This window comes from Enhydra lutris, unplaced genomic scaffold (genome assembly GCF_002288905.1).
Source record: "Enhydra lutris kenyoni isolate GAN:26980312 unplaced genomic scaffold, ASM228890v2 scaffoldscaffold75, whole genome shotgun sequence".
In the NCBI taxonomy this organism is placed as follows: Eukaryota; Metazoa; Chordata; class Mammalia; order Carnivora; family Mustelidae; genus Enhydra; species Enhydra lutris.
In genome coordinates this window covers 6,254,699-6,279,538 of record NW_019154159.1, presented here as the reverse complement: position 1 = coordinate 6,279,538, position 24,840 = coordinate 6,254,699, and the positions used below count along the sequence as shown (strand labels likewise).

Below are 24,840 nucleotides of genomic sequence, written 5' to 3'. Positions count from 1 at the left end.
GGCGCAGCTCAGGCTCCCTCGCCCTGCTAACCCTCACAGGAGAGCTCGCGGGCTGACCCCATGCTATCCAGGCTGTTCCCTCCGAAAGCTTACAGGAGCCTCCATTTTATCCCACTAATTTCTCTGACGTTACTGCACCTTTACGACGCGGTGGATACGCCGGTCTCCGCCGGCATCGGAAGCAGCTGTGCTCCCTTGTTTTAGTCAGTGACTTGTGCAACCCTGAGAGGTCAGTTTACCCAAAGCTACTACGACCGCTGCCCCTGTGAGTCCGCGGCAGGCTCGCCTTCCCACAGGTCAGCCCTGGAACACTCTCACCTCCCAGGGCGCCGACATGATCCCCAGGGAACCTATTTACTGTCCCTGATGCTACCTGAACAAAGAACAAAATTCAGACCAGAATTTTACATATTTTACATATGACATTTACATATGACATCATTTGATTGAAAAAAGTATACATTAATATTAACATAAAACCAATTACCCAAGTTACTCTTCCCGGTCACACTAGGATAACTTAAATGCAACTTGCCTCCTATAAGTGTTCAGCAAATTTAACATAGGTTTGTTTCTGCGCTCGCCCAGAAGTATCAGCAATGCTAAACATTACAGCTTCTACAATGAACACATCCTTTTTTAACACATTCTCTTAAATCCTGAGGGAATTTTTCATTCCTCTGAGCTCCGGGGTTTGAGAGGCTGGTGGTAGCATGTCTGTGTCCACTCTCAGTATCGCCGGACTCTGGACTCACACTTGATAAAGTTTTGCAACTGTCATCATTTTGATCATGATGCTTCCAGCGAGTGATGAAATCACTTTTCGGATCTTTGCCATAACATACCCTATACAATCATGGGAACCTGCCTTGCAGAGGTTCTCACGCCTTCAGAACCAGGGAGCGCGGGCAGACGTGCCGGCACACGCCCGCTGACTTATCTAGCTGGCCCAGGTTGGCGGGAATCACTTCCTGACAGGCGGAGGAAATCGTGCTTTTATAGCCCAGAGCATACCGAACCCCCAGGGCATGGGCTGAACTCATAAAGGGTTATTTCACGTTTTTCCCTTTAATAAGAGGGGAAGTTTGGAAAGACACAAAGCTATGCTTCCAAGTCTAACATGCTGGGCTCTGACACTGCCTTGCAGCCGCTCATGAGAGAGGAGGACAGGGGCAGGGTGAGCCGATGAACAGCCCCTTCCCAGGGCTCTGGGAAACCCCCTTGCCAGTCACGGCCATAGGGCAGCCAAAAACTCTCGTTTCTCACCCAAAATATGTGCCTCACCGCTACTGTTCTGCAGACACGCCTCACAAGAGAAGGGCCACAGACCCTGGCAGAAACTACCTCTTAATAAATACACATGTGTGGAAACAATGGATGACAAAGCAGTTGGGGGATGCGTCTTTGTGTTTTTAAGGAATAGGAATAAATGAGTAGAGAAACCAGTTTGCTGAGAATAAAATCAGACAGCTTTCTCAGAAGTATCCAAGTGAAAACCCAAACTCCACCTGCCCCCACCCCCTGCACACCACTGATGAGCTCATGGCAGTGCGTAGGGTGGCAAGGAAAGGCATTTCAGAGAAACTACGTTTTATTTTGTGAAAACCAGTCTCTTCAATTTCCCATACGTATTTCTTTATTTTTGAAAGGCTGTTTTCCAGCCTTGCCTAACCACCCTATTTCTAGAAGGTGATGCTTTACCCACGAAATCCCACAAGACTCAGGACTGACCTCATCTGCCTATTCCCTAAAGCAAAACTACATCTGAGAAGAGTTTTGTTAAATCACTTCCTTTTAATTTTATTTTTAAGCTGCTTGAAAACATCAAGAAGCTGAAGCTCTTGAGTGAAAGCCGGGCCGACTCCTCCCGTTGCCCTGCAGCCTCCCCACCCACACGCTCGCTCCCAGACAGTCACTCCACGGGCCGCACCGCTGGGCCCATGCGAGATCCTCCCAGACCTCACGTCTTTGTTCTCGGTTTCGGGTTATGAGGCAGGGAGAGCGCCCCAGGGGTGTGCAGAGCAGCCTCTCAAGGAAGCAGGCTGAGATCTCTGGTAAGCCTGGGAGGGGGGCAGGGATCAGGGAGCGGGCCCTGGGGTTAGGCAGAGAAGGCCAGAGACACCGCAGCCAGGACTTTGCCAGAGAAGGCCCAGGGCCTGCTTCCACAGGGTGAAGGCTCGGACGGCGTCCTGCCACGACCCAACCATCTCTCAGACAAGCACCCCCACTCGGAGGGAAGGCCGGGAAAGGCAGGCAGGCGCCCTGGGCGGAACATGCTCTCAGCTGTCCACACACATCTGCGTTTGCTGGCCCAGCAGGCGCGGGGTGAGCGCGAGAACTTACTCCACAGTGCTCGCGGGGCGGGCGGTGGAAACCGCCAGGAAGAACGTTCGGTCCCTCGCAGGGCTCAGAAACTCACTGTGATAGCATCACAAGATCATCTGAGTCAACATAAACACAGCACTCACCTCTGTACTTGAGATAGCGTAAATGCTGCTCACCGAGGAAGTTTGATTTTGGAAGCAGCAGGGTGGGACTGCGTATTTACATATTCTTTTCTAAGTCCCCACGCACAGCACACAACGTGATTAAATAGGACAGGACAGTCAAGGAGCTCTGACTCCGTGTCACACCCAGACTTCGTGGCTCTAAGTAAGCAATGTGGGTGTCCCGCACAGGCCAGGCCCCTGTGTCACGGTCAGTGCAGTCAGACCATCACTGCAGACTCCATGGACATGGGTCGGGGGTGGGGGGGTCCCAACAGTCCCTTGGCCTCAGGCTACAACCTTCCTGGCATCAGAGGCCTCAGGTCACAGGATAAAGATTCCCAAGGGGTCTACTCAAGAGAACTACAGGCGTTCTCAGAGCTGACGCGGACACACCACACTCTTCACGGCCCCAAGAGAACACTTTCAGGTCAGACGTGAGAAAACGGGAACACCATAGGGGCTGGTGGCCAGGGTACAAGCAGATGCACTTGGTCTGCGCCTCATCCTCGCCAGGACGAGGGTGGGACCCATCCGTACCTCCAGGCGAGCATTATGAAGCCGGGCCAATTCCTCCCCAACCCACAAGGCCCGTGTCCTGTCGCTAAGGCTGTGCTCTTCTGTTGCAGCGCAGGGCTCCAGCGAGCAAGACGTCCCTGGTCGGACGCTCAGCACGGGCCGCGGTCTACAGAGAAGCCGGGGAGAGCAAGCGAAGGAGAAGCGGCCCCCGCAGATCTTAATTAGACAGGAGCCAGCAGGGTTCGGACCGGCGAGAGCAGCAGTGCCCACACTGCGAGAAAGAACATGAGTCTTCTCAAAGAGCGGAAACCAAAAAAGCCACACTACATCCCCAGGCCTCCAGGAAAGCCCTTCAAGTACAAGTGTTTCCAGTGTCCTTTCACTTGCAATGAGAAGTCACACCTTTTCAACCACATGAAGTACGGTCTCTGCAAGAACTCCATCACTCTGGTGTCAGAGCAGGACCGCGTCCCTAAGTGCCCCAAATCCAACTCCCTGGACCCCAAGCAAGCGAACCAGCCAGACGCGGCCGCAAAGCCCTCCTCCGCCCAGCCTGTCGCGAGCGGGCTCCCACACTTCGATGCCAAGCTCCAGCAAAGCCTTGCCAAGGACGACGTGAAGGAAAACCTGGACCTGCACGCACGTGGGCCCCAAAGGTGCCCAGGACAGAAGCCTGCTCTCCACGAGGAAGCAGCTCCCCTGAGTCCAGCTCCAGAGGCCGGCAGGGGCACCCAGCCCGTTCTGGAAGGCATCGCGCGGCCCTCGGCGTTTGTGCCGGTGGGAGAGCACAGACTGAAAGGGCCAGAACGCACGGGGGCTCCTGAGCTGCTGGCACTGCCCAACCCCACGGCCAAAGCCACCTCCTTCCACACCAAGTCTGCATTCCATGCTCCCGGCTACCCGTGGAAAGCCGGCTCACCTTTCCTCCCACCTGAGTTCACACACAAAATCCCTTCTACAAAGGGGTTTGGTGCCATTTCCCCTTACATGCAGCCCGGGGTCCCAGAGTACTCACCACACTTTTACACAGAGCACGGACTGGCCACCATCTACTCACCCTACCTACTCGCCGGGAGCTCACCCGAATGCGAGGCCCCCCTGCTCTCCGTCTACGGGGCCCAAGACCAGAGGCACCTGCTGCCTCCCCCGGGACCAGTCCCGAAGCACTTGAACCCCCCCTCGGCATATGACCATTACAGGTTCTTTCAGCAATATCATTCCAACCTGCCAATTCCTTATGGGTTTTACAGACCAGAGTCTGCATTCTCCTCCTACGGTCTCAGACTCCCACCCGTCGCGGGTATTTCCAGAGATCAAAGCTCTCACCTACTGGAAGAAGCCGCCCTGCTCTACCCAGCCTTGAGTCCATCCAAGTCAAGTCCTTCCAGCACCCACAAAAAACACACCGAGTTTGAGAAGGACAGCCCAACTCCTGAGGCTAAAGATTCCTCCAAAGACGGGCAAAGGGACACAGAGGGAACCAAAATGAGCCCTCGAGCAGGCAGCGCAGCCACAGGCTCCCCAGGAAGGCCGAGTCCCACCAACTTCACACAGACAAGTCAGCCGTGTGCAGAGCTGAGCAGCCTCTCAGACAAGCCAACCTCCAGCGCCCTGGGAAGGCTTCATCAGCCTGAACACAGCCTCACAGCCTTCAAGCCCGTCAAGAAAAGCACAGAGTGCCCACATTCCCAAGCTCTGGAAAACAGAGACGAGTCTGCAAAAAGGTAAGAAAATTCCATTTTCAAAATCTCCAAAGCATGTCTCTGTTGTGCTCAATTAGCCAACCTCATACATGCTAATAAAATGCTTTGGACAGTACGGCTTTTCTAAGCAAGGTTCCTACTAAGGCCTCTCTTTGCCTCTTCCAGCCTTGACGCCATGAACGGAGATGCCCCAGCTGAGACGGGAAGTGCCTCTCGTTGTCCGGAGGCCACACCTTCCAGCCCAGAGGACAGCTCCCGGACAGCTCCGCTGAACCTCTCCAAGAAACCCGAGGCTAGAGCGGCCACGCGCAGCCCGGTGTACAAGGAATATGCGGAGCTGCAGGACATGCCCCTGAACCTCTCGGTGAAGGACCCCTGCAACGTCCTGACCCGGCGACCTTCCCTCCACAGCCCACCGCGACAGGCAGAACCTGCCACCACAGCTGCTCACAACACAGAGATGGGAAGTTCCGAAGATGGGCCAGACCACACCCTGACAGACCCAACTGGCCTGGACGCTGCTGAGGGGCCATCCACAGCCCCTGCTGTGAAGGCCCAGGACACGAGAGCAGTGGACAGCAGTGACGAGCAGAAGCAGACAGCGGCCGTGGCCCTCTGCCAACTGGCGGCCTACAGCCCGGGGAATGTCCGGGTGAGCGACGGGGAGCCCACAGCCCCGGAGTCCACCTGCCAACAAGACGCGCCCACTCTCAGCACCACGGAGAGCCAGGAGGCTCAGTGTGACCTCAGACCCAGAGGGCAAAAGCGGACAAGTCCGAGGGAGGCTGGGAAGTCGCAGCAAGGAACTAAGAAGACGAAGCAGAGCGACACAGCCAGAGTGTTCACTCTTCGGAAAAGAACACGGGTGTCTTAGGGCCCAGCTCTCGCGGGGAGCAGATGTGACTTCCAAAGGAGGTCACGGCAGCAGCCAATCTGGTACCTTTGCTCTATCTGGTCAATTCTGACAACACAGTTTCTTTTTTCTTCTAAGAAAGAAAGAAAGAAAGAAAACCATGAACTTCAGTTCAGTTTCTGTAAATATTAAGCATAAATATTCAAAAGTGTTTCTACTTTTGGCTGTAAAAATATTTAAATGACTCATACTCTTAAGACTGAGGAGTTAAACACTGCCTTTTGTTTTTGTAAAATGTCAACTGAATACACAGACTAAAAGACAGCTTTTAGGTGTATGCCATCTTATAGGAAAGCTTTTAAAAATACTTTTCTTATACGTACCTTAGCACTAAAACAAACTGCTTTAACTGCTCTGCTATCAAATCTACTGTGTGTTTTCAAGTAAGTAACAATTACTGGAAAAAAAAAAAACACGCCAGGAGAAAACATTTCCAGCACTGTCATTAAAGTGCCCTGTGTAAAAACTCTGTGATTTGTTGTACGTGAATAACACAAACAACGAGGGGCTATTTATACACATAATTTATTTCCAGCGGGAAAAAGAGGCTGCTGGTGCAGCTACTGCATGTTCTCCTTCCTCATGATGCTACAGGAAATTTCCCAACTCATTCAGCCTCACATTCCACTTTCTACAATGATGTATATATTGCTAATTTCCAATAAACTCATAGGTGATTTTAAGAATACGTGAACCCTGTGTGATGCTTTAGTCTGCCGTAACAAACAAAGGCACTGAGAAAGGGAACAAGCTGAGGCAGCCGTCAAACAAAATGAGCCCCTGCCCGTGCGTGTGAGTACGCTGCGTGTGCGGTCCCCGACGGCAGCCACCAAGTCCGGGCACACGCACCCGCCTGGGCCTCCCCGGGCCTCAGTTCCCACAACTGCCCCCCTGAGAAAAGGCCGTCAGCACCGGCACTCCCCACCCCATGGGCCTTCACGGAACCCCTTCCTCCCACTTTTCAAGAGGGCCCCATCCTCCGACAGGTCACCTGAGGTACCTACAAAGGGCCGTTGCGCACGGCCGCGCGACGCTGAGACATGCCTTCAGAAAACCACACGCCATTAACCCGAAACATCTTCTGTTACGACACAAACCTGAGGAACATGCGCCCCCTTCACTAGCATCCCAGGGCTCTTGCATTTTCATACACGGAACAAAAGTAGGGTACACCTGCTTTCCAGCAAGTCAACACCCTGCAGGAAGCAAAACCGCGCGTGAGAGGAAGCCTGGCGCCCCGCAGACAAGCTCTCGCCCTGTGCTTCACACAAACGAGCACCTTCCGTGTCAAGGGCCCAAAGATTCTGAGACCGCTGTGTTTTACAGTTCACCCAAACGTGTCAGGCGTCATCTTAAGTGATAAGAAGAGGAACCACACAGTTAACGACCGTCCAACCCTCCTGCAACAGTGCCTCACGGGAGGGGATGCACACCCCAGGGCTCTCGGGGAAGGCAGAGGCCACTCCGACCTGCAGATTTGCACTGTGGAGCTCTGTGTGCCCGCAGCATCACGACTGAGCCCTCCTCATGTAATTCCCCCACAGGCCACATATCACAGTCACGGAGACCCCAGCAGGCCCTCCAGATCTCTCTATAAAAGCACAATGGAGGGCGCCTGGGTGGCTCAGTTGCTTAACCATCAGACTCTTGGTTTCGGCTCAGGCCATCACCTCAGGGTCATGAGATCAGCCCTGGGCCAGGCTCCCCACTTAGTGGGGAGTCTGAGATTCTCTCTCTCCTGCTCTCTCTGCCGCGCCCCCCACCCCTTCTCCTCTCTCTCTCTAAATAGTAATTTAAAATGTCCAATGGAATTCTAGATCTTTGTAACAAAACAAAACAAACAAACAAACAAAAAAAAAGTCTTGCTGATTTTTTAACTATAGTACCTTTCTGTATTCTCTTATGACCCAACTTAGAAGTTCTAAGTTTTTAATCTTAATATATAAAAAGCAATAAACCCTCAAAAAGTTAAAAATACAATTATTTCCCTATGACCCAGCAATTCCATTCCTATCTATACACCCCAAAGAAGGAAAAACAAAAACTCACCAGGTGTGTACACCAACATTCACAACAATATTATTCACAAGTCAAAAGACAAAAGCAACACAAGCACCACTGACAGATGAACAGACAGACAAAATGTGGACTACAACGGACTATTACTCCCCATACAAAGAAATAAAGTTCCGGGGCGCCTGGGTGGCTCAGATGGTTAAGCATCTGCCTTCAGCTCAGGTCATGATCCCAGGGTCGTGGGATCAAGCCCCACATCAGGCTCTCTGCTCAGCAGGAAGCCTGCTTCTCCCTCTCCCTCTCCCTCTCCTGATGCTTGTGTTCCCTCTCTCACTGTGTCTCTCTCTCTGTCATATAAATAAATAAAATTTAAAAAAAAAAAGGGAGAGAGAAATAAAGTTCTGACACATGCTAGAGCATGAATTAACCCTGAAGACCTCTTGCTCGGGAAACAAGCCAGACACAGAAGGACAAATCTGGTACAACTGCACCTGTGTGGGCACCTACAACAGGCAAACTCAGAGAGGCAGACAGAGGACTGGTTCCCAGGGGCTGCAGGGGAGGGGAGCTTAATGGGGACACGGTTTCTGCTGAGGATGATGAAGTTTTCAGAAAGAGTGACAATGGTTGTAAAAAGTGTAAATCTGGTCAATACCACTGAATGGTACACTTAAATATAGTCAGCAAGGCGGATGTTGTTACATACATCCTATAATGTTTTTTAAAAATAATACACCAAAACCATTAAATCATGTATCTTCAATAGGTGAACTGCATGTCAGATAAACTGTACCTCAGTAAAGCTAAAGGGGCTCTTGAATCCGCGCTGAAGAGGAAACCAAAGTGCTGACAACAAGCCCTCGGAAGAGCCTTCCCGGTGGCCCGTGGCGGTCTGCCCCCACCACGAGCTCTAACCTTCACCACAGTGCCACACTCCGTAGGGAAAGAGGGCATGTGGGGGTGTGAAATGAAGCACACACACATTAATCCAGGAGAAAAGCACTTTAATTCAGAAGGGCAGGACAACTACTTCACCCAATAAGTCAAAGAGTTCTCATGGTATCCACTTCTTTTTTTTTTTTTTTTTTAAGCAATCTCTATACCCAATGTGAGCCTCGAACTCACAAACCCAAGATCAAGAGTTGCACGTTCTTCTGACTAAGACACCTGGGCACCCCTGATTCACTTTTCTTATAGACTAGAGTGTCCAACAGTTGAAAATGCACAAAATTTAAAAATCGGTGAGGCATGTGGTCCTCAGAACAGACGAGTGCCAGGACCGTGTCAGGAGCACTGGAGAATACAACCCCTCCCTGGGCCCAGCTGCTGCCTTGGGAACTGAGGTACCCAGGCTTGTGGGGAGGGACAAGGTCAGGCGAGGTCGGTGCTCTGCATCCACGAACTGCAGTCACAGCCAGGCCCCACCTACCGAAGCAGGTTGACTCTGGGCCCCACGGTGCCTCTGCCAGGGAGAAAGTGCAGCAGTGCCACTAGCACAGCCCCTTCTGGGACCACAGGACCACCTCCGTGGCTGACTCTGGCCTGACAACCCCAACCACACCCCCACCCCACAGCACTTGGGCCTGATAATAGCTCTGCCAGCCTTCCTGTTTTCTCTCATGGGCACTTCCCCAATAAGAAGCTCAGATGCCCAGACTAATGCTGGGGCGCTGGTCAAATGCTAGTTTTTGGATGAAGTCACACAATATAGCAAAGTAGGGAACTCCACAGATTGGTCCTTCTACCAAAACAACCATTAAGCCAGCAAAAATGACAGACTCGACTTGTTCAGAACTCTGAAATCTCGTCAAAAACTTACAGAACCTTGGAGAGTGCTTAGTGAAGAAAGAACCTACAAAATTTCAGCCTTAAGTTAATCTGTTAGGTCACTGGCTGTCTGCAGACTTAATGGAACCAAGACTTCAGTGACCAGACACACCAAGGAATACCGTCAACACGAACAGACTGGAAGAAGTCACTACATGGACAACGATCACCTTCAATAAGCAACAGCAGCAAAGCCCCGGGGATGGGGGAGAACCTGATTTCCAGAGTTACCACATCAGAGTATTCAAAATGTCCAGTTTCCAACAAAAACAACAAAAAAACCACAAAGCATATAAACAGAAGAGTATACTTACATTTCAAAGGAGAAAAGAAAAGCAGAGAAATTGTCCCAGAGGAAGCCCAGACTTTGTACTAAAATCAAAGACTTAAAATCAACTCTCTCAGATATGCTCAAGAGCTAAAGGAAACAACAACAACAAAAAAAGTCCAAACAAGGTATGTCAATAAAAAGACAAACTATAAAAAGAAACCAACAGAAATTCTGAAACTGGAAAACACAGTAACAGAAAAGAAAACTTCAGGCAAGCTGTACAACAGCAGATCTGGGCAAGTGGAAGAAGAAACCAGTGAACCTGAAGACAGGGCAACTGGCATCATCCAGTCTAAGGAGCAAGGAGAGAAGAAAAAGGAATGTTAGCCCTGGTCACCTCCGGAGCCTACACCAAAAAAGATCACTGTTCCCCAGGCCTGGCACCGTCCTTCCCAGGCAGGAGACAGCTCAGCTCCCTGAGGCCCCACCAGGCACAGCAAGGGCCTACAAGACAGTCAGCACACATGGAAGATGCCGCCAGTCCGGAGGCAGCCAGCCGGCCAGAGGAAGACCACATGTTACGTCTTCCAGATTTTCAGCAACAGCTTGACACTTCTCATGCATGACGCCAACACCCACACCCTCCCACGCCAGCAGCTAGTGACCAGTGGCACCTCAACATCATAAGGTCTGATGGGCACATCCACGCCAGCCAGTCTCAGGCACAAAAGGCAGAGAAAAGGCTCTCTGTCCTTCAAGTTAAACTGGAGTTGGAACCACCCAGGCAAGGGTTTCACCTTGTCTGTGACACACTCACACGCGGAAGACTGGTGAATCCGACTTGATCAAGACGCAGGACTTTGGTGCGAATGACACCAACCAGAAAGTCAACCACCACCACGGAATGGGGAGAAATACTGCAGGTCCTCTATCTAGTAACAAACTTAAATCCAGAATACATAAAGGGCTCACAGCAACAACAAAAAGACAGCCCGATTTTTTAAATGAGCAGAGGATCTGAACAGATGTTTCTCCAACAAAGATATCCAAATGGCCAACACATGAAAAGATGCTCAATGTCATAAATCAGTTATGGGAATGCAAATTAGAGACACGATGACCTACCACTTCACACCCCCTAGGAGAAAAGCAAGCGGCAGGAAGGATGTGCAGAGACCGGAACCCTCACAGACACCGCTGATGGAAATGGAAATGGTACTACCATTCTGGGAAACAATTCGGCAGCTCCTCAAAAAGTTAAAGACAGAGTACCCACATGACCCAGCAGTTCCACTCCTAGACAGATACACCCAAGAGAAACAGAATCGCATGTCCACACAAATGTTCATAATAGCCAAAAGATGAAAAATCCAAATGTCTATCAACTGATACACAAATAAACGGTGTAGTGGGGACACCTGGGGGGCTCAGTCAGTGAAGTGTCTGCCTTCAGCTCTGGTCATGATCCCAGGGTCCTTGCATCAGGCTCCCTGCTCATGGGGAGCCTGCTTCCCCCTCTCCTCCCTGCTCATGCTCTCACTCACTATTTCTCTCTCTCTTAAACAAACAGATAAAATCTTAAAAAAAAAAAAAAAAAAAGGGCGTGTATCCATGCGATGGATATTATGTGGTCATAAAAGGAACAAAGGACTACTATCGCATGCTACAACACGGACGGACCTTAAACACCTCGCTAAGCGGAAGAAACTGGATCAAGCCCACTACCGAGTCCACTTGTAAGAAATGAGCAGCAAAGGCAAATTTAGAGAGACAGAAGCAGACTAGTGGTGGTCTGGGGCTGGCCGTGTTCAGGAGAAACGGGGAGTCACTGCCCGAGAGCACAGGGTTTCTTTGTGACACAGTAGAAGTGTTCTGAAATTAGATCACGGTAATGGTTGCACAGTTCTGTAAACACACCACACACCACCCAACCGTACACTCTAAATGGGGGAACTTCATGGTATTTAGAATTTTACCTCAGCAAAGCTGCCACAAAAATAAACAGAAAGATAAATAGAATCTTGAGGGTCTAAGAGCCCTCCTCACACTTCACAACACCAAGTCCAAAGCCATGACTCCTGACAGCCCACAGCTTGCACGCTAAGAGTAAGACGCAGGCCCTACCCGTCTGCACAAACGTCTCTGCTCTGGACAGAAGTCAGAGCCCGCGCTGTGGAGCATCCGTGGTGACGTGGCCCAGGAAGGCATCTTCTCCATCCTTCGCAGGTACCCTTCCCTTCTGTGCACAGCGGCACCGCCAGCCACACCCAGAGCCGATCCCCGCCAGCCAGACAGCGTTTCCCACGGCCACAGCCCCAGGCTCCACCGCCATGTGTAGAGGGCCAACAGCTGGGACATGCAGGCTTGGAGCTCGGTGGTCCCTCTAGGTCTGCGGCACTGTGCCCGTCCCCCTGCTCAGGCCGCTACCAGGCTTCCTCCAGCCCTCCAGCCCTCCACCCCCACCCCCTGCTCGTGTGAGTCCAGGGACCGTGATGACACGCCACATGATAAACACAGCGGCAGTGCATAACTTAACAGGCAACAGCACCCCCACGGGGGAGAAAACCAGTCCTGAGGGACAAGAAAATCTCGGACTTTACCAAGGTTCCAAATACACAGTGTATCTGTGCTGTAGTATTAAAATTTCACAGCAGGGAGAAGAGGCAGTCAGAGACCCAGAAACGTCAGTACAAGAAGAAAGGTTGAAAGCCACAGGTCTCATCTGCGCTCTCCTGCACACAGACGTGCAGGCAGCAAGGGCAGAGGCCTGGGGCGAGCCCGCGGCAGCCCACGCTGGAGACTCAGGGTGACATGCAGCACCAGCTGGCTACGAACCATCCTGACGATGCAGAGCAAACGTGCGCAGTACTTACCGTCCTCGAGTCGAGAAGGGAGCAACAGGCCTCTTCTGCCCAGTTCCGCCAACGCCAGACAGCCTCCATGCCAGGCGTTGTCCGTCTCCTGAAAACTGAGACACACGGACAGCCTGAGACCGCAGTGTTTGTGCCAACTTCTCCCACCGCGTACACACACTGCAGTCCACATCCTGGGCCCCGGGGCCTCCCTAAAACCCCCTCGGGAGTCTCCCAACAGTCCGCTGGCTAAGGAAGCAAAATACTACAGCTGCATTAAAGGGAAGCACTGTGTTCAGGCATTTCTCTTCAGACCTCGCAATGACAAGCACCGGTCCCAGGTGGGCTCCACACGCTGCCAACACAGATGCGTGTCAGCGAGACACCCAGGCTCTGCACAGGGCTCCTGTCACAGCAGCACGTGCCGGCAGACGACACGCCCGGCGACTGACCCCATTCGAGGCATTAAACCTGGGGGCTCGTGGCACAGTGATTCTATCAAATTCAGGCCAGACTACGTTAGCAGAAAAGAGACAGGGAGACCTCTTTTCCTCCTCGCCTGACTTGAAGGAGAGATTAAACAGGGAGAATGAAATGCCATTCAGAGAACGGTTTTGCACTATTTAAAACACTGGCTTTCAATAAACAACTACAATTAATCAAGTCGTAGTAAAATTTTATACTAATAAAATTTCTCCTGAAGTAGTTCGGGAGCCCTCTCGTTTCCAAGTGCAGCCCTGGCACCACGACTGCTGAGCAGCGCCTCTTAGATTGGCTTCTTAGAGCTTCTCCAGTTGGCTGCCAAAATAGTCATGGAAATACGCTTCACCAAAAAGCAAGAGACGTTAAAGGGCTCTTTCCTATTCTAAATCATCATCAAGTGATGACAAGGAAATGTTTACGAGAACCAAATAAATTGCACTCCTCGGTAGCAACAACACGGGAACATTCAGAAAGGACAGAGTCAGGCCTATCTGCTCACCCAACAGACGCTCGGCAAGTCCCGCCCGAGTGCACGGGCCCGCAGACACGGGCTCCCTGAGAAAGACGAAGGTGCTGCCCCCGGACCTCACCGCCAACCAGTGCCAATTTCTACTGACAATTATAAATTTTTAAGTTCCAGGTATTTCTTTAAATGTCTGTCACAAAGGCTATCTGACCATATCAAAATTGAATACGGCACTTTGTGCACTTTAGGGTTTTAACTAGAAAGAGATGCTGTATGCTTTTCATAAGATTTGATAACATTTTAAAGAAACTTATAAAAGATCAGCATTATGATGACTCAATAAACAATCACCAGTTACACCAATGTCTGTTTCCGAACTAAATGGACTGCTGTTTGTCAACGGCTGTGGAAGGGCGGCATGACCTCTGTCAGGCCTGTGGCTTGAGGGGGAACAGGACAAGGAAGACCCTCACCTTGCCGGCCCCTACTCTGCCCACTCCGGGGGGGTCTCAGGAACAGTGCCTCCCCTGCACAGCGCCTGGCTCGCGGCCAGACTTCTGCCCCACTCACTCTCTCCAAGGCCCAACCTGCACAAGCAGACGTGGACACAAACACGCAGACTAACAACAGGAGCATCACTGCCTCGGCTGAGCCAGGGACGCTAGTGCTCTGCCGAGGGGCTGAGGGCAGGCTCTGCCCCAGACCCAAGTGCAGGGCAACCCTGAGAGGGTACAGGGTTACAGATGAGTCAAGACCAGCAAACAGCACAGCCATGAGTGGGTAGATTCAAGAGAGAAAAGCCACAAAGGCCTTAGGGACCCTAGCCTCACATCACCAAGGGCAGTAGGAAGCACCAAAGGAGACCCCAAAAATGACCAAGCGGAGCATGTGGAGGGCAAGCGACCGTCAGTGTAGAATGAACAGTGAAGACATTCTCGTTTATCTTGGAAGGACACAGGAAAAATGGTGCCCCTGGGGTACCAGGAGGAGGGGACACTGTGTACCGGGGCGGGTCAGAGAGAAGCACTTCACCATCTTTCCTTTCATTTTGAATTTTTAAGTAAAATAGTACCCAATCAAACGCAAAGATAAAACTAAGAGAAGAACGGAAAGGAGCCGTGTGGCGCATCTCCTGCTGAGACAGGTGGCTGCTCCCAGGGCCACGGGGGTTCCAACTAAGGTTTCTCAATGTCAGAGATTCCGAGAAGTCACAGCACCCACAGCACACCCAGCACGTGGGACCTGGGGCTGCAGTCTATCTGCTAACTGGAGACCCCCGTGCGGCTAAGTTCAGATGTCCAACACTAGAACCCTGGACAGGCCACCAGGGCCTTGCTCCCCTCCCGCAGCCCCTCTGCTTCTGAGGCGGACCAGACTGCTGGTCTAGCACACACTATGTCTGGAGTTCTGCCCTGAGGTGACACTGCTGGGGCCAGCAAGGGGCTAAAGCATTGTTTTCTAAGGGGGGCGGGGCCGCAGGCACGGACTGCCGGCCGCACATCCCGGGGGTGGACATAGGGAAGGGAGCGGCAGCTGCTGGATGATGGCCAAGCCACTCACACTGGTCCAGTGGGGCTCACTGTAGAGCCCCCTGGGGACAGGTGTGGCTTCGTTCCACAGAACCGGGCCTGCAGACGGAGCAGGGAGTGAAGGGCAGTCCTGTGGGGTATGCTCCGATGACGGAATTAACACCCCATGCCGACCCCTTCAGAAGAGCCTATCCCAGGAGAACATAGCAGGAGGGACGAGATGGTACGGGCACCTGTGCCAGGCCATCCGCCAGTCCTGCCGCCCCACCCCCACTGCACACCCCCTCCACCCAACAGGCTCCTGCTTTCCAGGCTCTCAAGCATTCTGGGCTGGGCTGAGAGTGACTCCGTTCTGTGCCCAGTGCCGCAGCTGGGTACTTCACACCCATCCAGGGAGAAGGCTGCCTCTGCACTCAGGTCCTTTCCCTTGACGTCCCGCCTGTCACTTTGGGCGGCCAACCCTGGGAAGCAAGGGGTAAAGCAGTTTCTACCCTCCACTAAATACAAAGACTAGAGGAAGACGAAGGCAGAGAAGTGTCTGCAGACTAAACTGTCAAGGATGAGTGAAGGAGACCACAGGTGCAGGCCGGGACAAAGGGCCATATGTCTGGCCAGTAGAAAATGTGTTCTAGGAGTTTGATGGAGACACACAAGGTCAAGGGCCCTAGGCCTCCAGGCAGAGGTGCAGTGAGCGGTGAGGGAGGTGCGGGAGCACTGGAATGGCCACCACCAGGAAAGCTGGCACCAGGGACGCCGCCAACAGGGGGCCGGAGAGCGCAGGTGTGAAGGGAAGGAAAGAGCCGGGCAAGGGAGAGCCCGAGGGAGGGCTAGGGAAAGAGACCCCAGAGGGTCCTTGCAGAAAGGCTCTGAGGAAGGAAACAAGAAAAGACTTGAGGCTGACCTGCCATGCCTAGGCAAAGGGGCCAGGGAGGACAGGCTGGGGGGTGTGGGACGTTGGTGCTTTCCACCCTCCCAAGGCCTGGCTCAAAGTGCTGCCCTCTCCCAAGACCAGGGAGCTCCACCACAGCCACGCAAGCACCGCCACCAGTCGCTGCCCGGGGACTCACCGCTGCGCTCAGGACCAGCGGGATCCCACACCATCCGCACACTCACTGCCGCACCCCCAAAAAGCCCAAGAGGACACCCTAAGCCAAGCCAGCAGAACCCGCACACGGATGGGGAGCACTCTCTTCCCCCAGAGTCACAGCAGGAGCACAGGCTGCCCGCCAGGCAGTTTCCCCTGAAGACATACTGGCCACACAAGCAGCTCTGTCACTCTGAACAAGGGGACACTTGACATCCTATTCCCTGAACTCCTCCAGCGGTCAGAGAGCAGGCTGGAGAGGAAGTGCCAGGGAAAGGCCGGAGGAGACACGCACGCTGTGGGTGCTCCCGGCACAGTCTTGGCCACTGACATGAAGGACCGAGCACCCGCCAGGGCAGACGCTCCTCTCCCTACCCACACGCCCTGGCAGCCCAGGAAGAAAACAAATGGGGACCAACCAGCAACACCCTTCTTAGAACACCTGCTTCCAAAACCCAGAGAGAGGTTTCCACAGGCCTCTGGGACAAACCGTACCAAAGACGCTTCGCACCCCTCAGTGCGCCCAAGAGCGCAGCACGCTGCCCGTCTCTGCCCTGCTCCTGCCCGCAAGACCCAGGCTCAGACCCCAAGGACCCGCAGACCGCACATACATCCCTGCCACACCCGCATCATGGGCCAGCCAAGGGCCTTCCAGATGCCTCCAGAAAGGCTAAGCCAGATATAACACAACCATGACCCCATGTGACTATTAATCTTTGATTTTTTTTTAAGAGGCGGCAGGGAGAGGGAGAGAGAGAATCCCAAGCAAGCTCCACTCCCAGCATGAAGCCTGACGCAGGGCTCAACCTTACCCCAACAGAGATCATGACCTGAGCCCAAATCTAGAGCCAGCTACTTAACTGACTGAGCCCACCCAGGCGCCCACCACATGGAGCTGTTTGAATTTAAATCCAATAAAATTAAAGATTTTATTTATTTATTTGACAGACAGAGATCACAGGTAGGCAGAGAGGCAGGCAGAGAGAGAGGGGGAAGCAGCTCCCCGCTGAGCAGAGAGCCCGATGCGGGACTCGATCCCAGGATCCTGAGATCATGACCTGAGCCAAAGGCAGCAGCTTAACCCACTGAGCTACCCAGGCGCCCCTAAATCCAATAAAATTAAATTAAATGTAGAATTTTTTAAAAAGCAGAATTCACACCCAGGTCATACAAGCATCTTTGTAAGGTCCACAGCCACATGCGGCAAGCAGCTACCACAGAGGCAGATCTGGAACATGCCACACCACAGACCTTCTCTCAGACGTCACCCCAATGACCCCAGGTTTCTTCGAAGAATGATATCGATGTACATGTTCAAAGCCACTTTTTTCTTTTTCAAGTTTTTAAATGTAATGGGATTTAAGCTGATAAAAGAAATGTAACAGGGGCGCCTGGGTGGCTCAGTGGGTTAAGCCTCTGCCTTCGGCTCAGGTCATGTTCTCAGGGTTCTGGGATCGAGCCCTACATCGGGCTCTCTGCTTGGCAGGGAACCTGCTTCCCACGCTCTCCCTGCCTACTTGTCATCTCTGTCTGTCAAATAAATAAATAAAATCTTTAAAAAAAAAATAAAGAAAAAGAAAGAAATAGAACAGAAAACTAGAGTTTTCAAATTTAACTTCAAAAGGAAAACAAAAAGGCTCTGACAAACGGCTCAGCTGAAAGAAAACGCAAAAGGAGGCGCGGAAAAGCTGCCGCTGCTTTTAACCAGAAGCGCCCCCCTGCGATCTTCTCACACACCTGAAACAATCCAACACGGACCCGACCACATCATCCGCCGGCGCTCTGGGAAGCCTTGCAGCCGTCCTGCCGATTCTGAAAGAGAGGCGCCACCCATCAGCATCAGCAGCCCGTGGTGAGGGGGACAGTCAACGAGGAACGGCCCCAACAACTTCCCTCCCTCCAGAGAACGGGAACGAGTGGCAGACCCAGAGCCAGGCTCACATGTGCTCTGCACAAGGCCTGTTAGGGAGCCTCACTCTAGTGACATAAACGGACCGACACAGACACCTCCTGAGGGGAGGGAGACAAAGGGGGGGGGCCTCGCCCACAGGGCAGCAGCCGGCCACTCATGGTCGATGGCACCCAGCCCCAGGCCTGACACCCTGACACCCCCCAGACCACCCTCCACCTGGCAGGATGCCCTGCTAGATACCCCCGACCGGATCAGCCTCCCTCCCTGCCCAGCCCACTCCACCCACATGTGACTCTGGGCTCAGAGGCTTCCAAGGCGAACGCCTTCTCCATGCGGCCACCTCTCTGCAGGCCATTCCCTCAGGCGTGAGAGCAGACAAACACCACCTCCCCGCGCAGGGGCTCTGGGACTGGATAAGGCTGTGCTCGCTACATGGGGGCTATGCCTGCCTGTGCAGGCGGCGGACAGGGGCTACGCTGAGCAAGAAAAGGAACATCTGAAAGGTAAAGAAAGGCAAGCTGGGCATGCTCTAACTCTGTCCACTCTAGCCAGAAAGTGAAGAAAATGAAGGAATGAGGATTCCCCAATAATGATTTTTAAAATGAGAACATAAAGCAATAAACATATATTAGAAAAAACTATTCCACCTTCTAAAACCCTCCAAGCGGTTCACAGCTCTCAGTCGCACATGAAGGGCTGAACGGCAGGAAGGTTCCTTTATAAGCTGCCGGCCCCGGGCCCAGCTCCCCGCAGTGCGACAGTGGGCACTTACCCTTTGGCCGCAGACCACCGCACGATCGTGTCCTGGTCCTTCAGCCCGACCAGCAGCTGCTCTGCAAGAACACAGGAAGGCCAGGCCCATGAGCTCCACGCGCTCACCCCTGTTCTAAGATAAGTTCTTCATTTCCCAGACTGAAGGTGTCCCTCATGAGCACCATGAAGGGAATCACATTAATCATTTTAATTACAAGGAGAAAACATTTCCTTTTCTTTGTTTTTAAGTAATGATTTAAAGCCAACTCTTGCCATTGTTGCTAAAAAGTAGACCCACCCATCAGGGCAGAAAGCACCAGTGAGGAAGACTCCCCAGAGATCAGTGCCTGCGAGAGGGGGCGGAAAAGGGGCTCTTGTTGGGGTCTCAGGCACAGGCCAGGCTTTAGGAAGAGCCACGCAGAGGCCTAAGCAGTGGGGAGATGTGAGGCCTCTCGGTAAGGGCCTGACACGTCCCACTCAATGGAAACCTTGACCAAGGGCACCCAGGCAGCCTGAGAAGGCCCAGCATGGGGGAAGGACAGGAGCCTGTGAAGAGGTGAAGTTCACTCTGCCCGGGGCAGTGTAGGACCTTGGAAGTGGGGGGAGCAGTAGGTGTAGACAACTCTGGGAAGAAGCTCACTGTGAAAGGGAGGAGAGCGGACATGAGAAAGAGCGAGACGGCACTAGGGAAGGTGTGCTGCTGTCCCTCACAGACAGCGGGAGACCCTACAGTCGGGGGCAGGGGGAACCCGGCGAGGAGGGTAGGGGAAGGCTGGCAGGTGTGCAAGGCTGCTGCAGTGCGGCTCTGCCCCACTCCGTGAGCAGGAGACACTCCCTCGGGTAAGAGGAGGGCAGGGCCCAGAGCTCTGCAGGTCTGCAGCGGGAGGGTCACTGCAGGTATGTGCGGATCAGGGAAGCCACTACTTTGTCGCTCCAGGAGAAGGCCTGAGGCCATAGGCCGGATGCACCCAGGTAAGGCACGGTGGAGGGCTGAGGGCAGGGTACTACGGTAGAAATACAAGGGCTCACACATGGGAAGCAGCCAGTAGACACAACGACAGGGCCAAAACAGTCATGGGCATCAGGACCACAGGCCAGCGGCCACACGCTCCATAACGGTGAGGGTGGGGAAGGTCACGGAAGGCCGTGTGACGCCAGCACAAAGGGGGCAGGAAGGCACGCAGCCAGCGCAAGGCACCTCAGAGGAGCCTCACCAGCACCCCCAGGACCGGAGAGCGGCAAGGCCCCTACCCACCTATCACGCTCTCCACCTCCTCGGGGATATCATAGTCTCCGTCACTGTCGGGAGCCTCCACATGCGTCTTCGTCTCCCTCTGACTCTGGGCGCAGAGCTGCAAGTTAGCGGCCAACGAGCGGTGGCCCCGCTGGTACCTGCACAGAGAAGCACCGCCTCAGACCCGCGGCCGCTCCCCGCCCGCTTGCGCCCAAGAAGAAGGTGCCCTGATGACTGAGGTCAGAAACTTAGTGTCCCTGAGAGTCTTAGCAGGGGCCCGGGACAATTCCGTGTGTCTTACAGAAATAAGACGGAAGGAGCACGGAGTCACTGCTGGCATCCGCGAGGGCTGCCAAGAAACGTAACGACCAATCTGAGCCACTGAACAGAGAGGCTGTGCTCCCAGAAGTCCCTGAGTGCCACGCAGGGTTGGGGGAAAGACGGAGGACTGAGCAGGACCACAGCAGTGCGCTCAACAGAAGCAGCAGCGAGGGCACGCATGGGGCCCACGGGCGTCGGCCTTATTCACAAGGCGCTCTGCCTCCTGTCCCTACCGCCCCCCAGGCCCTTCGCCCCCCTGCCCTCTAGACTCACTCACTGGCCAGCTCCTGCAGACACTGTCTCCAGAGCCTTCCTCTCAAGCCCCAGCAGGTGCAGTCCTCCCTGCACCCCCGTCCGAGCTGAGGCCACAGGCATCACCCGTGTGCCATGAGAGCACAAGCACAGGCCGGCTCCAATGTCTGACTGCACAGTTCCTGAAGCTCTGGCTGCCAGTTTCCCCATCTGTCAAAGGAGATCCTACCCAGAGGCTTGTGACGGGACAGGCGCAAGGACATGCACGAAGGCCCGTCACTGCCACCTTTCCTCCTGGAAGGTGGGCACCAGTGCACCACACCAAGGCAAGCACGTATGGGCCAGACGGGCGGGTGGCCTGGAGCACAGAAGGTGCCCAAGTCCGGGTACAGAGCGCACCTGGGGCTGCAGCCCGAGGCGGACTTCCAAGCGCAGACAACTGGAGCTTCGCAGACGGAGCACAGAACCCGAACCAGTCCAGGCACTGCTGGTGGCAGCCCGCAACAGCTCATTAACTCCCCGGACCAGTTTCCAACTCCGTTTCCAAGCAAGTGCGGTGGCAGGCAGCCCACCTTCAGATGTTCATGCAATCCTCTCCCCTTGGTGCCCCCCCAAACCCAAGGACTCCTTCAAACCAGGAGGCCACAGCAGCGAGGGGATGTCCCTCCCAAGAAGGCTCAGGAAGACTGTGGCTTCCGTCTTGCCACCCCCTCACTCAGAACACATGCCCACACGGTGCACTGCACTATGGAGAGCCCCACAGCAAGAACTTTGGGAGGCCCCCAGCAGACAGCCCATAAGGAATGGAGGCCTAATGACCGGCGCGTGCTTGGGTGCCCCCCCACCAGCAAGGAGAGCCTTGAGATGGCAGCTGCACTGGCCAACACCTTCCTGAAGCCTTCGACAGACCCTGACCACAGGACCCAGCCAAGTTACACCCATTCTCAATCCAAAGAAATAGGCACATTAAAAATGCATCATTTTAAGCTGCTAAATTTGGAGGTACTCTGTAACATAACTGTGATGTTGTCATTTACAATAAGAAATCTACATTGGGTCTTTGTCCATTTCTGGATTAAGGTGTCTTCATTTATGTTCATGAAGTGACTTTTGGAAAGCTCCCAGGGTCACCTAAGGATGGGGACTGGTCACCATGGAAACCAATCATGTGACTGGAGGGTTGGAATTTCCAATCTCACCCCCTGACCTCCAAAGAGGGAATAGGGGCTGGAGGTTTAATGAATCACCAACAGCCAATGATTTAATCAATCATGCCCCTGTAATGAAGCCTCCATAAAAATCCAAAAGAACGGGGTTTGGAGAGCTCCTGGACTGGTGTGAGGGCGTGGAGACCCGACCCGGAGAGAGTGGTGTGTGCAGACAGGACACAGCCCTTCCCCCACACCTCGCCCTGGGCATCTTTTCCTTCTGGCCGCTCCTGAGTTGTATCCTTTTATTATAAACTGGTGATCTAGCAAACAAAATGTTTCTCTGAGTTCTGTGAGTTTCTCCAGCACGATAACGGAGCCTGAGGAGAGAGATGTGGGAATCCCAATTTATAACTGGTCGGTCAAGGCACAGGGGACAACCTGGACCTGCCACTGGCATCTGAGTAACGGGGGTTTGGGGGGGTGAGACACGACCATCTCCTCGGACTGAGCCCTTAACCTCAGGCGTCATGAGGAATCAGACACTACCTTCGGGTAGACAGTGTCAGAACTGTGAGACCCAGGAGTTGGCTGATGTGAGGAAAAACCACACCTCAGAGCTGACGTCGTCAGAACAGAGCAGCGGCTCCACAGTTACCTTCCACATCAGGAGGTAACTGATACGGGGAGAATGACGCCAGCCACCGTCAAGGGGAGATAGCCAACAGAAGGTGGACACTGAAAATTGAACAAAAATGTAACAGAGGAGATAAAATGAAGAGAAAAAAAAATGAAGATGGAAGAGACAGAAAAAGTAGCAAGAGGGTTGACTTCCATTAAATGTACATGGAAATGCAAACCGAACAAAGTAATTATGGTGCTGAGTTACTCCCCTTCACACATAAGGCTTATAGCCCCTGCAATGACTAATTTTATGTGTCAACTCGACTGAGAGACAGAACACCCAGACAGTCATCAAACATTATTCTGTGTGTGCCTCCAAGTGTTTCTGGATGAGATGAACTTTTAAGTTGGTAGACTAAATAAACCCGATTGCCTTCCCCCAGTGTGGGTGGGCCTCGTCCAATCAGTTGAAGACCGGAACGGAGCCAAGAGGCCGTCTCTCCCCTGGGGTAAGAAGGAATTCTTCCTGCCTTTAAACTCCAATGCCACTGTCAGCGCTCCTGGGTCTCCTGCTTTCTCACTCGCCCTGCAGGTGTCGGGACTTGCCAGTCTCCCCAGCCACGTGAGCTGATGCCTTAGAAGTGTCTGCACACAGGCACACACATCCTCTCGGCCTGTTGGTCCTGTGTCCCCGCAGAACCCAAACACAGTGCTGAATATTAATTTTCCTTGCTTTTTTTTTTCAAGATTTTATTTATTTGTCGGGGCGCCTGGGTGGCTCAGTGGGTTAAGCCTCTTCCTTCAGCTCAGGTCATGGTCTCAGGGTCCTGGGATCGAGCCCCGCATCGGGCTCTCTGCTCAGCGGGGAGCTGCTTCCTCCTCTCTCTCTCTCACTCTGCCTGCCTCTCGGCCTACTTGTGATCTCTGTCTGTCAAATAAATAAATAAAATTAAAAAAAAAAAAGATTTTATTTATCTGTCAGAGAGAAGGGGAGAGAGAGAAAGAAGTGAGCACAAGCAGGGGGAGTGACAGAAAGAGGGAGAAGCAGGCTCCCCGCTGAGCAAGGAGCCTGAGGCAGGGCTCCATCCCGGGATCCTGGGACCATGACCAGAGCCAAAGGCAGACATTTAACCATCTGAGCCACCCTGGCGCCCCCCTGAACATTAATTTCCCATGGCATTTTGGAAACTAACCACTAGCATTTAATCTCATAAACAGCTTCTTACAGAATAAGCTGTATGACCCAAAAACTAATTTCAGTAAAACATCACTAAAACATAACACCCTCCTCTGGAGTTTGCTGGAATTTGAGACAAAGGCTGAGCTGAACTTTACCAAACTCCTCCCAAAGCACCCATAACAATACTTGAAATAAACCTGAAGGCTCTTGGCCCCTTCCCCACCAGCACCGAGTCACGTGAAGGTGGAAGCTTGAGTACACTTGAGGTCCGGCTCCCCCATAACCCACTGCCATGGCCAAGGAAGGCCCTGGAGGGGTCATGGACATTAACAGTGCTTTACAGGGGGCTAAAGACCACTCCAACCACGGAGACCTCGTACGTGGACTTGACGAAGCTGCCAGAGCCATCTCTGTGCAGCTGCAGCAACTGTGAGGGGCCTACATGTGTGAAGCTGGTCGAGGGTCTGTGCTGAGCATGTCAACCTAATTAAGACCAACGACAACAGGAAACGAGGGCAAAAGATGGGCCTCTGTAAAACTGACCGGGAAGGGAGACCCCGTAAAGTGGCTGGTGTAGTTGTGCGCTGGTGAAGGACTACGGCAAAGACTCTCGGGCCAAGGATGTCCTCAAGGAATACTGCAAACGCGAGAAATGAACAAACACAAAACTTCGTTCTTGTTCCTCACAAAAACGCAAAAACAAAACAAAAAACCTGAAGACTGTTAAAAACACAGTACACCGGGGCGCCTGAGTGGCTCAGTGGGTTACAGCCTCTGCCTTCCGCTCAGGTCATGATCTCAGGGTCCTGGGATCGAGCCCCACGTCGGGCTCTCTGCTCAGCGGGGAGCCTGCTTCCTCCTCTCTCCGCCTGCCTGTGATCTCTGTCTGTCCAATAAATAAATAAATCTTAAAAAAAAAAAAAAAAAAACACACACACAGTACTCCGAGCACAGAGGAAGTCTGTTTCTGTGGAAGCCACTAATTCAGAAGGCATGCGCGACTTAGCGTCACACGGCGAGCTGAGGCCGCTTCCGCCACAGGCAAAGGCAGCTGAAGAACTGAGAGCTTACTTCCTCCAAAAGAAGCTTCCACTCTGCTTTCTCATTAATGAGCCTTCCCCTATAATGAGGCCAAACTGGTAAAGTCACACTGCACCTGATTAATGTCACATAAAATGCAAAATCAATCCAGCTTGTTATCCTACCTGAAAGACGCAGAGACAGAAAAAAAACTAAAAGGAAAACTTTTCCTTTCCAAATCAGAAAC

At 53.0% G+C, this 24,840-nt stretch overlaps 2 protein-coding genes and 1 pseudogene across 3 annotated transcripts in view; 2 read left to right on the top strand and 1 right to left on the bottom strand.

Annotated features, from left to right (window-relative positions):
• The window catches only part of LOC111160455 (tubulin folding cofactor D), a 152,839-nt gene that overhangs the window by 97,624 nt on the left and 30,375 nt on the right, over window positions 1–24,840 (bottom strand). For both annotated transcript variants that reach the window (XM_022523596.1, XM_022523597.1), the window contains exons 10-13: window positions 20,070–20,206; window positions 18,834–18,894; window positions 17,887–17,961; window positions 12,609–12,703 (exon numbers count right to left, since the gene is read on the bottom strand). In XM_022523596.1, coding sequence (XP_022379304.1) covers window positions 12,609–12,703; window positions 17,887–17,961; window positions 18,834–18,894; window positions 20,070–20,206 — 368 coding nt within the window. The remainder of the gene's footprint in view (window positions 1–12,608; window positions 12,704–17,886; window positions 17,962–18,833; window positions 18,895–20,069; window positions 20,207–24,840) is intronic.
• Window positions 3,291–5,582, top strand: LOC111160456 (zinc finger protein 750). Its single transcript, XM_022523598.1, has 2 exons — window positions 3,291–4,729; window positions 4,874–5,582. Exons 1-2 carry the CDS (start codon window positions 3,291–3,293, stop codon window positions 5,580–5,582), a joined length of 2,148 nt encoding a protein of 715 aa, XP_022379306.1.
• Window positions 23,866–24,229, top strand: LOC111160459 (annotated as a pseudogene).